Source organism: Ascidiella aspersa, chromosome 7 (genome assembly GCF_963924565.1).
Source record: "Ascidiella aspersa chromosome 7, kaAscAspe10.2, whole genome shotgun sequence".
In the NCBI taxonomy this organism is placed as follows: Eukaryota; Metazoa; Chordata; class Ascidiacea; order Phlebobranchia; family Ascidiidae; genus Ascidiella; species Ascidiella aspersa.
The window spans coordinates 17,276,042-17,289,086 of NC_139453.1; the positions used below are offsets into that span (position 1 = coordinate 17,276,042).

The 13,045-nt window shown below is 36.4% G+C and overlaps 1 protein-coding gene across 2 annotated transcripts in view; it reads right to left on the reverse strand.

Annotated features, from left to right (window-relative positions):
• Nucleotides 1-2,450, reverse strand: part of LOC146138094 (uncharacterized) — a 57,341-nt gene extending 54,891 nt beyond the window's left edge. For both annotated transcript variants that reach the window (XM_083393208.1, XM_083393207.1), the window contains exon 1: nucleotides 1,693-2,450. In XM_083393208.1, coding sequence (XP_083249334.1) covers nucleotides 1,693-2,409 — 717 coding nt within the window. In that variant the 5' untranslated portion in view covers nucleotides 2,410-2,450. The remainder of the gene's footprint in view (nucleotides 1-1,692) is intronic.
• Nucleotides 2,451-13,045: the final 10,595 nt, after the last annotated feature.

The window sequence follows — 13,045 nt, forward strand, 5'->3', positions numbered from 1 at the left end:
AGTTGCAAAAGAAACACGTGCTAGCCATCTACAAAATGCGCTATAGGGTTACTTAAGGTCAACTTTAGGCCAATATTCAGCGAGGATATGCAGTTATACACAGCGTAATTGTCAAGAATTCGTTATGTCAATAGTAAATTTGTGTTCTTTGCAGTACATTATTTGACTGCATAACAGATCATGTTAGTCAAAAAAGAAGGACTAAAACCCAACAATGCTTTAAAAACAGGATCAAATCGCTTAAGACTTCTGTTTGCAGACTATGCAGTGTTTCATTGTACTCACTATTGGCAAAAATATAAGTTTTGGCAACAACCTGGACAGTTGACATAATACAGTTTACAGAACTGCTTCAACTGACAGTTGTTAAGAATGTTAAACATATGGGAGATTTTTTTATTATAATGTACACATGTTAGCAAATTGTTTGGGCGATTTATTGCTGTGATTGTAGGCCCTGTGGGGTAGATTAAGATTAATTCCTTCCCCAAACAAAACCAAGGTTAGATAATTTAATAAAAATATGCTAGGATTCGCTATTCTGGATTCGTTATTCTAGATTTGAAACCTATTATTCTAGAATACCTTCGAATTCTACTTTGAACATCCCTAGTAACATGTATACTTTAATAAAAACAAGTTTGGTTGAATGTGGTTTATTGTTAACATAATTGGCAGAAATCTAATTTGCTTAGGTATAGGATGTTAAACTATATATTAATGACTGTTGTGGTGAGAAACGTTTTCACAACTTTTACAAGTATTGATAACGGTGACTGTAAAATTACACAGAGCTAGTAACACATTTTATTTCCAGCAAATAGGAACTTTGCAACAGCAAGGGAAAATATAAATGCCTGGTAGATTTAAACGAATTAGTAATAAGATGGTTTTGTGTGAATAAATAGTATTGCAAACATGCTAGCAGTATGTTTTTAACAGCAATCCATCATCGTCCATTGTTAAATATGGATCGAAAACATAAATGTCATTACAAAAAATAATTTCTCCAAACTTGTCTTGTAGTCGCAGCATGAAATGGTCATGTGAACCAAAATAAGTTTGCTATAGTACAAGCTATGTGTAAAAAATATACCAAAATTATTGTTTTATGAGCATTGTTCTTTTTAAAACAGAGCGAAACGAAAAAAAATTGCCTTGACCATTGGGCAGTTAAATAACGATAGACTTGAATGTCCGCCACACAAACTACTAGGACGAAATTGAGTCTCAATCATGCACAATACTCTAATTTAAAGACTCGTCTTTATGTGGAAGAAAATCTTTTTAATTAAGATTATTGTAACGTCCCTCGTGCTCTACCAGGCATATTGCTCTGTCACTCCCTTGTATTAAAAACAGTAGTTAACAAAAATAATTACGGTTGGCAATAACTTTTATAGAATTTTCAAGTTAGGTTAATTCCCACGACAATAATTGAAAAGACAATAATTGATGCTCTGTTGAATGGCAAGTAAGCAGTGTAGTGTCACTTTGGATGTACCTATGCATAAATAAAGTGACCACCAAAAAAGGTCTTCCGTGGAGCCTATTTGGGCATCTTAACGTTTAATAAATTTGACCACATAGCACCTTGTAGATAAATAAAAGTAAGCTCTTCAATATGCTACATTGATATAACATTCTGTTATACAATACCTTCCCTAGAAAGGCATTAAAAACAATACAAACCTTCCATCCAGCAGATGAGTTACTATCACCTTTGTCTTTAAAGTAAGGAACATTTTTCACCATCCAATCATATATTTGTGCCAAAGTGAGTCTTTTATCTTGGGAGCTTTCAATACCTTGTGTAATCAAATCAGCATACGACTGATTACCCCAAGCATTTTTTCTGGTAGATGATTTTGCTTTAGCTGTTGTTAATGTATTTGTAACCACAGGAGATAGTCCAACATCAGAAACAGGTGAAATAACATCACATGAGTTTTCATCTTGACAGTTTTGAGGTTTAGACTTAACAAGACCAAAAATGCTTGTTTGAGCAGTTGTAGATTGAGATGCATATTCATTTACATTACTGTTTGAAGGTTTACTTGCCTGGCATAAGATGCTTGATAAATCACTTACAAGATTGTCAGAGGGGGAACCTAATAACACATTTGTGTAATCATTTGTGGGGAAACCACCAAGGCTCAGAGCACCAATTGAATCGTTATTAGTTTCATGTTTAATCATGTTTATCATATCAGACGATCCACTATTAGCCTCCGTCATTATTTGTTCTTGTGATCCACACTCCTCGATTGTGGCTTCGAGTTTGATTCCAACATCACTTCCATGGGGCTGACTTTGTGTTCCTATGTTTGGCCTATTTAGTGGCCAAGTACAAGAACGAGGCCTTGACTGAGGTTCAAAATCTGGGTCAATTATTGGCATTTCTGCCATTGTACCAGCTTTCTTGACAATTACATACACAAAAATGAACACTAATTCTATAATAAAAAAATGTTGTCATGACATAAAAAAATTAAAAAAAAAATTTTAGAATAAGGTGTCCAGGCACATAGTGTGATGGTTGTTGTTGTGATTCACGCTTCTCGATTATGGCTTTAGGTTTTTATTCCGACATCACTTTCATGCTGCTGACTTTGTATTCCTATGTTTCACCTATTCAGTGGCAAAGTACAAGAATGGGGACTTAACTAAGGCTCAAAATGTGGACCAACTGTTTTTATATATATATATATATTTTGTTTCTATATATTATATTAGTTTTCCCAACAATTACATATACAAAAATACACACAAAACCTATAGCTGGTAACAGTTAGTTACTTGCGAGTTTATAATTTTGAGTCGGCAATTCATATTAAAATTTGATGGTTGACAAACGCAGAAATAAAAATTTATTACAAACTAATGTAAACTGTCAACAAAATAAAACTGTTAAAACGTTTCATAAAGTGTACAAGTTGTGTGAAGGTTGAATGTAGGGTTCCTCTCCGGGAATGTTTTGATGGAAAATTCCCGGGATTTTCCATGAAATGACGATCTCAAATCCCGCGAAATTTTTTTTACCATCCCGGTTATTCGGCAACAAAGCAAAACTTAAACAAAATTGTCATTTTTGAATAATATAAAGACAAAAATATTACCAAACCTATTAAAGTCGTTGCCTGAGTTGCTTTATTTGTGCTTACCAGTGGAAAAATCCTAATTAAATTTATTTTACCGATAATAATGCGCCCTGCATGCACGTGTTTTCTAAAAAAAGGGTCGAGCCTTTAATACCAGAAGGTCTTGTAAGATTGCAGAAGCAATACTACAGAACATAAATAAGCTTAATTAAATGTTCAGAGCTAATATAAAGTAATTTTAAACATCATATTGACGTAATTAGGACACAAAAATTACGTCAGGATTCCCGGGAATTTTTATTTTTCGATCCCGTTTCCCGGGAGTGAAAAACTCCGGGAAAAAGAGGAACCCTAGTTGAATGTGTGTAAGTGTATTTCAATCAATTTTAATGTTTGTGTTAGTTGTAAAGAAAACAAACAAAAAACAAATTCCCTAGTAAGAGTTTATCCCCGGCGCTGTTTCCCGCTCGGCTGCGGCCGTAGCCTCTTCATTTCGTGTAAAACCAACGTAAAATGTGGTCAGCCACGAAAAACTTATGTCTTGCTAACGGTTTTCAGTATAGTACTCCATTTCCAGCCAAGCAAATCGTCCCCCCCGCAAAACCTAAAATTTCCAATCTAGCAAAGGTTTAGTTCGCTCAATTAAAAAGAAACTTACAACATGAAATAAAGCTAAACTATTGTGCGATTTTGTCTTTATTGGACAAACGGTCATTTTTACCGCTCAAGGTCATCTTAGGTATGTCCACCACGAAGTGTTAAAGAATAGACAGATTTAATTTTGCTTAAAAAGTTTAAAAGTCTATTCTGATATATTCATTTGGGTCTGGTGTGCATGAGCATGAGAATCAGTTGTATAGCGTGCCGCGAATCCCGCAAATAATAATATTAACAGTGGATTTGCAGACTGATAGGCAATGGGTTAAAACAAGTTGAAATAAACTATTCACCCCTACATGTTACTGATGGTGTACCCTTGCCTTGTCTTTGTCAAAATTGAGATTGGACTGTACCATTCACCAGTGATCTTGAAAACCAAACATTGTTAGGCAATAATCAAGCAGTGTTTTTCATAAACAAATAATTAGATATTTGTTCAGTTTAAACTTTTAGTTTTAAACTAGAAGGCCTGTTTGCTGTCGCACAGAACAAAACAAAAACACAAACGCCATATTGTTTGGATAGCAAGTGACGTCAAAACGATATCACGTGACCAAAATTTGCAATCAATCGCCAAGTCAGTTAGTTGTTTTATTATAAGAAATTAAACATTAGGTATTAAAAAATAACTAGTTAAACGGGTCATGCCTAAATATACAATATTTTACAGTAATAAGTGTTATGAGTGATTGTTTCCGCCACTTGAGGCGCTGTGTTTGTTACATCACAATGTTAGCTGGTGTTTAATTATGGACTGCAATTCGGGCACCCGATCCGTTAAAAATTGCATTTCTAAGCAAAAAGGTCTACGACAATTAGTGCACCCAAAGGATCAAAAAGTCCGACTTTTAAGTTTAATAATATTTGACCTACCTAAACCCAAACGCAAACCAGCACCCTAACCCAAATAATGTGCATTGAATTAATATTTACATAAACGCTTTAGGCTCCAATACCTCAATTTGTGACGTAACAATCCTATGGTGCCATAGACGAGAAACTATCTTATGCCCACCCGAGTTTGGGCTTTTTCAACAGCATTCAAATAATTATTACATTAACGCACATTATTTGGGTTAGGGTTCGGGTTAGCGTTTGGGTTAGGGTGGGTCAAGTGTTATTAATGCCATCTCACACTTTTTGTAATCTTTTGTGAATGTTCAACGAATATTTTCAATTTATCGACGCCTTTTCTGCCATTGGATGCCCTAATTGTCGTAGACCTTTTAGCTTAGAAATGCACTAATTTCTAACGGATCGGGTGAATTCGGGGGTATGAACTGAAATATTTTTGGAAACTCTCGATCGACTGGTTCGGTAAAAAAGTCACAAAACACCTATTATTCATTGTATACGTTAATTGCATTCCAATCCAGCGATGGAAGTTAATTTTTCACGTCAAAGAACGCTTTATTAAGCTTGTCCAGACAACAATTGGTCATTTTAATGTTTCGTTTGTGTAAAACATATTCGACGCGATCGACCAGGTCAAATTAAGCGATCGACGTATTGGCTTCCCTGATCACCAGGGTCGAGTTAGCATAGTAGCAGTTGTAGCAGCTGCTACAGGCCCCGCGCTTCACAGGGCCCCGCGCTTGGTAAGCAAAACATTTTTTTAGAAGTAGGCCTACTTTTTGACCTAACCCAGGAAACAAATTTTTGTTCGTGGCCCGCGAAGCACTTTTGAATTATTGCAATCCGTACCTTTGGAGGTTTATTCAAAGAAATCTAAGTGACCAAAGAACAGTAAGCATACTGCAATTGTTTGGCTATGATCACATTTTTCCGGTTATACCGTGAAATAACAGTTTTCTATCGCTCACCATATTGGGACCCAGGGGTGGCAAGAACGCCTAATTTTTGGAATGTGTTGGACCGGTTTGAGAGAAGCCGCAGTGCGTCCTATATGGAACTTTCCTTCTAAAATGGCTGCTTTGCCAATTTGCATTTTGAAGCAAATGTACGAAAAAATATATCGCGCTGCAAGAAAGTATTGTTCTACAGGTTTCATTGTGACTTTAGGATAAACGACCTGCCCTTTTCAAGATGTAATTTCAGCCAAATTGAGCTGGTTAATAAGCCCTTTTGCGCGAAATAACCTAAAAACGTATTTGTAATTTAGCTAGGCTTGCCATTTTTTAGAAACGTAAATTCGGGACGCATATTGAAAACAGCAAATAAACTTTATGTAGACCTAATACAAAATAATTTGATGCAACTAATTAACTATTAACGGGGTTGAGGTTATTTCATATTTTGTCAGGGGGTATTTTCAAGGGTGGTTTGTCAAGTAGGCCTAATTTAAATTGTAACCGAAAGTAATGTTCTGTATTGTGAGTAAAATGAGTCCAGTAAATACCTTCTACAATTAAAGTATGATGCGGCCCTCGTGAAAGCAGCGACAATTTTAGGCCGTACATGTTGGCAAAGGCGCTGTCTCCATAACAAATTCGTATTCCCCGGACCAAATCATTCTCAAGCATAGGTTAAACAAAATGTGAGATTCCATCAAGCTGGCCTCTTAAAACTATTACATATTATGTTCTACTCGGCGCCATTTACTTAAGCAGCGTGTCATTGCCGATGATTTTGAAAAGGTAATTTACAGGGACGCCAGAGCGATTGCAGGGCAAACACTAACCGACACCCTAACCCAAATATTGTGCATGGCTTAATAATTATTTCAACGTTGTGGTAGGATTCTAGACCAACGCCTAAAACGTTTTATTTTCATCACGAGGCACTGGAGAAACTTGCGAATGACCAAGAGCAAAAGGCAGGATGTCGACAGCAGGCAAATGGACTCCTCTAGAAAATCAAGTTGGTCAAAATTAAAATCTTAGTGTTTTTTGGAATAGCCCATTTGAGCGTTTCCAGGCAACTCAAGCTTCTCTTCAAGCTAAGCAGCAAAGTCTTAGCATTGCTTCAGCGTTGTGTGCCTCTTTGGTTTGTTCCGGATTACCGAACAACAAGACAAGAAGAATTGTCCCAAATCATGTAGGCATTCAGCAGTTCCAGATGCAATGGATAATGATCAGTCACCTAAAGACAGATTCCGGGTGGAAGTTTTCCTTGCAGTATTGGACAGCCCACTATCTGCGCTGAACCAACGTCGCAAGGCAAACACCCATTTAAACACACGGTTTAGGTTTTTGCGAAATTTGCGTGACTTAATACCTGCGCAGATTCAAGAAAGTGCTGACAGACTTTTAGAAGTATATCGCTAGGATTTAGAAGACGGATTAAAAGATGAACTACCTCAGTGTATTGAATTCGTAAAGCACATTGCTATTGATTGCTCCTCAGAACTCAACTATTTCACTTTGATTAAAGAAAACAATATAGTGACACCACGTTTCCCAACATTCACAATTTGTTACGCATTTATCAATGTACAATATGATCTAATTGTACTGGAGGGAGATGATTGTCAAAATTAAAGTTGATTAAAAACTGCAAAACACAATGGGAGGAGAGGCACTAGTTAACTCTTTTAAATGTTGAAAATGATGTTCTGAAGTCACTGAACTCATCTGAAATAATTGCCAAATTTGCAGAGATCAAAATGCATCGAAAAGACCTTTAAATGATATTGTTGAAGTTTTATATTTCGTTTTGCAATTAAAACATTACATTAGAATTCAATCGTTGTGGTAGAATGTAGATCAAATCAGTAAAATATTTAATTACTTCCCGGTCATTATCTGTACCATCAAATAAATCTGCTACAGGCTTATTTAACTTTAATGATTGGTATTGGAAAGAGTCTATTAGGCCCGTACTGTTTCTTACGAAATATAGGCCTACCCCAGGATTTCTCAACCTTGGCCCTCGGCCCCCCTGGGGGGCCACGGACTTAACTCTCTAACTGGGTCGTAGTTTTGCAAAACCCCAACTACCCAAGTGTCATTGTTTTTAAAATTGTCAGTTAACTTAATTTTTTTTTTTTTGCACAGGAAACGTATTATAACCCATTTTTCTGACACGTCGTTTGATGAATATTACTCAATATCGGATCCTAAAATTCGAATCCAATTCTGTCGTTTATATCAGATAAGGGGCCCGATAAAACGTGTTCGTTTTATCGCGGAAAGTTATGCCTAGTAGGCTACCAAATACGCGAGTGGCAAGATCAACGCCGCTTATCATTGTGGCGAAATAATATCTGTGCCGCCAATTATACTTGCCGATAACATTCGCCTAATTACTAAAGATCCATCAAATGCTGTTGGGCAATCAACTAACTAAGTGGCAAATCTTTGTTTGTCCCAAAGTTAACACTGCACATTTGATGATATTTAGCGTCTGGTGCAGGTAAATCGTGAACGTTATAAATTCGTCCTCTTACGGCATTAACCCAGTCGTTTTTTCTGTTGTCACATATTCCTAATATTGTCTCTTTGAATTTTAATGTTGTAACCCTAAAAATTTCAGTACACTTTCGTTAGCTTTTATTTGATTTATTAGTGCCACACAAAAAAACAGTCCTTCGAAAACTCAAAAAGTGAAGTTTGCCGATCGCAATGACCTGCTAGCAGGCTACTTGGCGGTTCCTGAACAACTGCACGTTCCGTTACTATTCTCGTTGGTTGGCCATAGTATTTTCTACATTTTTTATGAACTATATCTCAGGCCCAACTTGCAATGGGGAACATCTGTTAATAGCAGCTTAAAAAAATCCCTTGCAACCATTTTCTTCCAATGTTACAACACCATAGGCCTACTTATTATTAAAAACAAGATTACCTACATTTTTAAGCCATCTAAAAGCAACAATTTACTACTAAATAAACTTTATATAGTGGTTAATTGGACCGTCTACATCTACAACAGCATGAGCTAGACTTGTCTGTTTTTTGCTCAAAAAATGTTCATATTTTTCCAGGGACTTTTTGTGGGGAGTTTCGACGACCTTTCCCGATATGATTCAGCAAAAAAACCTTCTGTTGCAATTAGTTCTAGGTTTGAGCCTTTTTTCACATATATATGCCTCTACTGTATATTATAGGCCTACATACCCTTGATTTGAAAATGATCAACTTTCTCTTAGGACAATAAGGCGGCTACACCATGTATCCCTGCTTTATTTGTTACTGGGATAGTCGGGCCACTGATCAACACTGGATGAAATGGAATGGCCCATGCGTCAGTGAACAGCTGGTGCGTGCAGATAAAAACATTTAAAATGAACCTTTGGTCAGTCGTGACTCGTGATCGCATCATTTTACCCCCATTGCACATCAAATTGGGTTGAAACAAGTTCTCAAGGCCTTAGATAAAGATGGTGCTTGTTTTAATTACAATACAGAATTCCGTCATATTCGCTTGGTTTGTTCAGCTCGTCAGGCGACGAACGCCTGCTGCGCTTTATGTCTCACGAGTGAGACTTAATAGTTGTGCGAATTGCTTGTCTTAGTAAAACTGGGCGCGTGCGACTTGCCTTTTAAAGAGGGACTCTCTTAGTAAAAAAACATATAGCTCTTACAACACACTATATTTTACCGCCGCAAGTTTAAATGCGAAATCTGGAGGCGGTGTACACCTCTGTGTTAGCCCCTGTTGTGCATTTTGCTCCAGCTCTTTTGATGTAAGGTGTGGAACATTTTTCCGTATACTTGTTATTATAAGTGTATCAGTATAAATCATCGAGTAATACGTAATAGTGTTTTTAATTTTCTTGTTTTGAACTGATTAGTCTTATATAAGAGTATAAAATAGGTTCATAGCAGTTTTTTTAACTGCACAACGATATTTTGAATTGTTGCTGTTTAGAGTTTTGTTAAATGATTCATAAAACATTTTACTACCGATACTTGTGTTGTAATTGAACCTAAGAAAGATAAAATAACCTCACATATACATTAAAAACTAGACGGGATTGCAGTTGTGGTATATTTTGTCGAGGGTAATTTTCAGGCCTTTAGGGTAGTTTGTCAAAAGTAATGGAGTCATTCTAAATAGGGTTATTTACCAGGTTAATTCTTGTAATATTATATAATTATTGGACTTTATTTTGTTGATTTAAGGGTAGGGATGTTCAAACTAGCATCTTTAGATTTCGAATCTAAATACAAATCCTGAATAGGGTTCCTCTCCGGGAATGTTTCGACGGGAAATTCCCGGGATTTCCCGCGAATCAACAATCCCGAATCCCGGGAATTTTTTTTTTATAAACCCGGGTATTCGGTAAACTAACAACACTTATTTTGCCGTTTTTGACTAATATAAAGAAAAAATAGTACCAACCATGTTAACGACGTTGCCTGAGTTGTTTTATCTGCGCTTACCAGCGGAAAAGCCTAATTAAATTTATTCTAACAATAAAAATGCGTCATGCATGCGCTTTTTTTAAATAAAAACAAATAAGGGTCTCGACTCGTATTAGAGAGGGTCTAGCGCTCCTTCAGTTATAAATGTATAAATTAATAAAAAAAACGGTCTTTAAATACCGCATACCACAAAGTACGCTGTTTCCCGGGAGTGTGTAGGGAGTAGGTTTTTTATTAATAAGTCAATTTAAAATGTTCTTTTACCTCAATCAATCACCAACTTCTACAATGGGTATTGTCTGAGTCTGATTACAAATCCTCACAGTGTTTGTTTGCTGGTGTTTAGCAAGCCAGCCAGAAGCCGGCAAGCAACACAACCTTTCTGTATTTAACTGGCGACCAACTGAGTATATCGAAACGCCAACACATAAATATATTTACACTTCGCATGACGGAAACAGGTCACCTGTCATAGCACGAAAAACATTTTTTTAGGGCAGCGGAAATGTGTGTCATTACATAACGGCGCGTTTTGCTAGGAATGTTTTGGTTACGTTTCTTACGAGCGACAAAATAACGGTAAATTTCCATTACGTCATAGCGATAAAGACAGGTTTTATGTGAAAACAAACGGGGTAAAAATATGCAATACGATAAATTCCCAATTATCCACTAATTATTACTTACGCTACAAGTGAAAAAATCCGGGAAAAAGAGGAACCCTAATCCTGAATATCAAATCCTAATACATTTTTACGCGCTGGTCTAGAATCCTACCAAAATTAATAAATCAACGCATAATATTTGGGTTGGGGTGCGAATTAGTGTTTGGGAGTGGGTGGGTCAAGTATTGTTAAATTCATTGTTTAATAATAATACTTGACCCACCCTAACTCAATCGCTAATTAAATTAATTGCAAAACAGTTGTTTAACACATGTATATTGTAACAAAAAAATCTCACAAATGTTCACCATTCTTAAAAACTGTCATTTTGAAGCAGTTGTGTCGGTTGTTACCAAAACTTAATATTTTGCCAATATAGTAAGCTACAATGCAACGTTACACAATGAACTGTTCAGCAAATCCTACTGACGAGTATTTGACCAGTCAATTGATCGGATTTCATTTAACTGGTCAAAAGCCCAACCCTAATTTTAAGTAACGGTCTTAAGGTTAAAACCAAACATAAATACGTAACAAAATAATATTGTTTTCAGTGCTTATTTGAATACAAACCCACTACACTACTACAAAATTGATAAACGAGTCCCGTTTATGAGGTATTGCTACTGCTTGACAGGGCCAGGGGTATCTATTAAGTCACTTATAGGATGACACCACACTTATTTTACGGTTTTTGTTACCTAGTTTATGTAATGAAAGGAACACCAAAATATATCTCCCAACATCCAAAGTAAAATTAATCAGTTTAAAAAAACGGTTTTGTCCCTCTAAGAAATTTGTACCCCCCAAAAATATCTCCCAGCACCAGCCGAATAATATTCATTTATTTTTATTTACCCACCACACACTAACCCCAGGAACCCAACCCCCCCAAAAAATATCTCATAACACCTGCTGAAAAATAAATCTGTTAGGCCACTAAAAAATGAAATAATAAAATTGTGAGGCATCAATAGGTACTCGTGGAAAGGGTGGTCGGAGACGGCAATTGCAAAAGCACTGTGTAGGGGCGGGAATTTGGGCGAGTAAGTTGTTTTTGGCAAAACTGCAATGTTCAACTAACACAAAAACAGCAGCTGCAGCATATCTTGCCCAAAGCCCCTTCACTGCGATATACAGCAGGTGAAACTTTTTTATATGACCTTGCCTCTTTATTACCATAACATTAAATTCACTAAAATTGACTTCATATAGATAATGATAAATAGACTTAATGTAGATAACACACATACATTGTGTCTCATTACATAGATGTATAGTTTTATTTACTCTATTATACATTCTCTCCATCCATAATTGATTTACGTTAAAAGGCCATTATGAAGTATTAACAGCAACGTGAGCTGAACCAAAGTATTAACATGTTTACCACTGTATTGCAACTAACGATTGTTACTGAAATCAACAATTAGCGTTTCACAGGTCCTTAGTTTACCAACATTTAGTTTATATGTTTATCAGGAACAGAGAGGTCTACATTACCACTGGGATCGTATTTAAATGTGTGGGGGTAAAACATGTTATATCGTAAGAGCAATAAGATGTTGGGATAGAAAAGCACAGCATGATGCCAGTCTTGCAAGCTGTACAAAGCAAGCGAATATATGAACGAATTCTGTACTAAAGCAAATAATGTTAGCAATACAAACTATCGGATGAAAATGATGTAGGATTCTAATCTGGTGCTAATTATTTTATTACATTTTATAGATAGGGACACGGGTATCCGGCGATCTTCTCGTCGTTGTAGCTAACGCCATAACTGATAAACGCTTGTTGTCCGACGGCGCAGCATGTGCACCGGATGACCTCGCCGAGTCACAGCTTATCGTATACTTTAGCGACGTCTAGATTTATTAACTTTAATCTATAGTCTTTTCATTTTGTACTTAGTATATAAGATGGCTAGCGTGCTCTTTTTTATTTATTAACCCTGATGAGGTCAGCTGGTATCTGCTGCCGAAATTGCGGTTTATACTTTGTTTACACCAGAAGAGCGATTTCTATCTATTGATATGTTACCTGGTGGAGCTAACTCTATTTGACCACTCACCTCACAACCCCCTTATTGCAGGTGAACATTCCTGAGAAGTAAGCATTTTGTACTGATTTAAAAAAATACGCCCTGGATTTTGAAAGTGCGGCGCCTATGCCTAGGGGGCACATGTATTGCAGTCAGTCAAGAAAAACGGAAACCAATTAAAAAATTTTAGCCAAAAATAGGTTAGTAAGCCTAAATTAATTTTAGGATTTTTTGCCTAAACAGCAAAACACAATTGTGCATTGATATACAGAGCTTGTCCACATTTTACAATATTTTTATGCAACT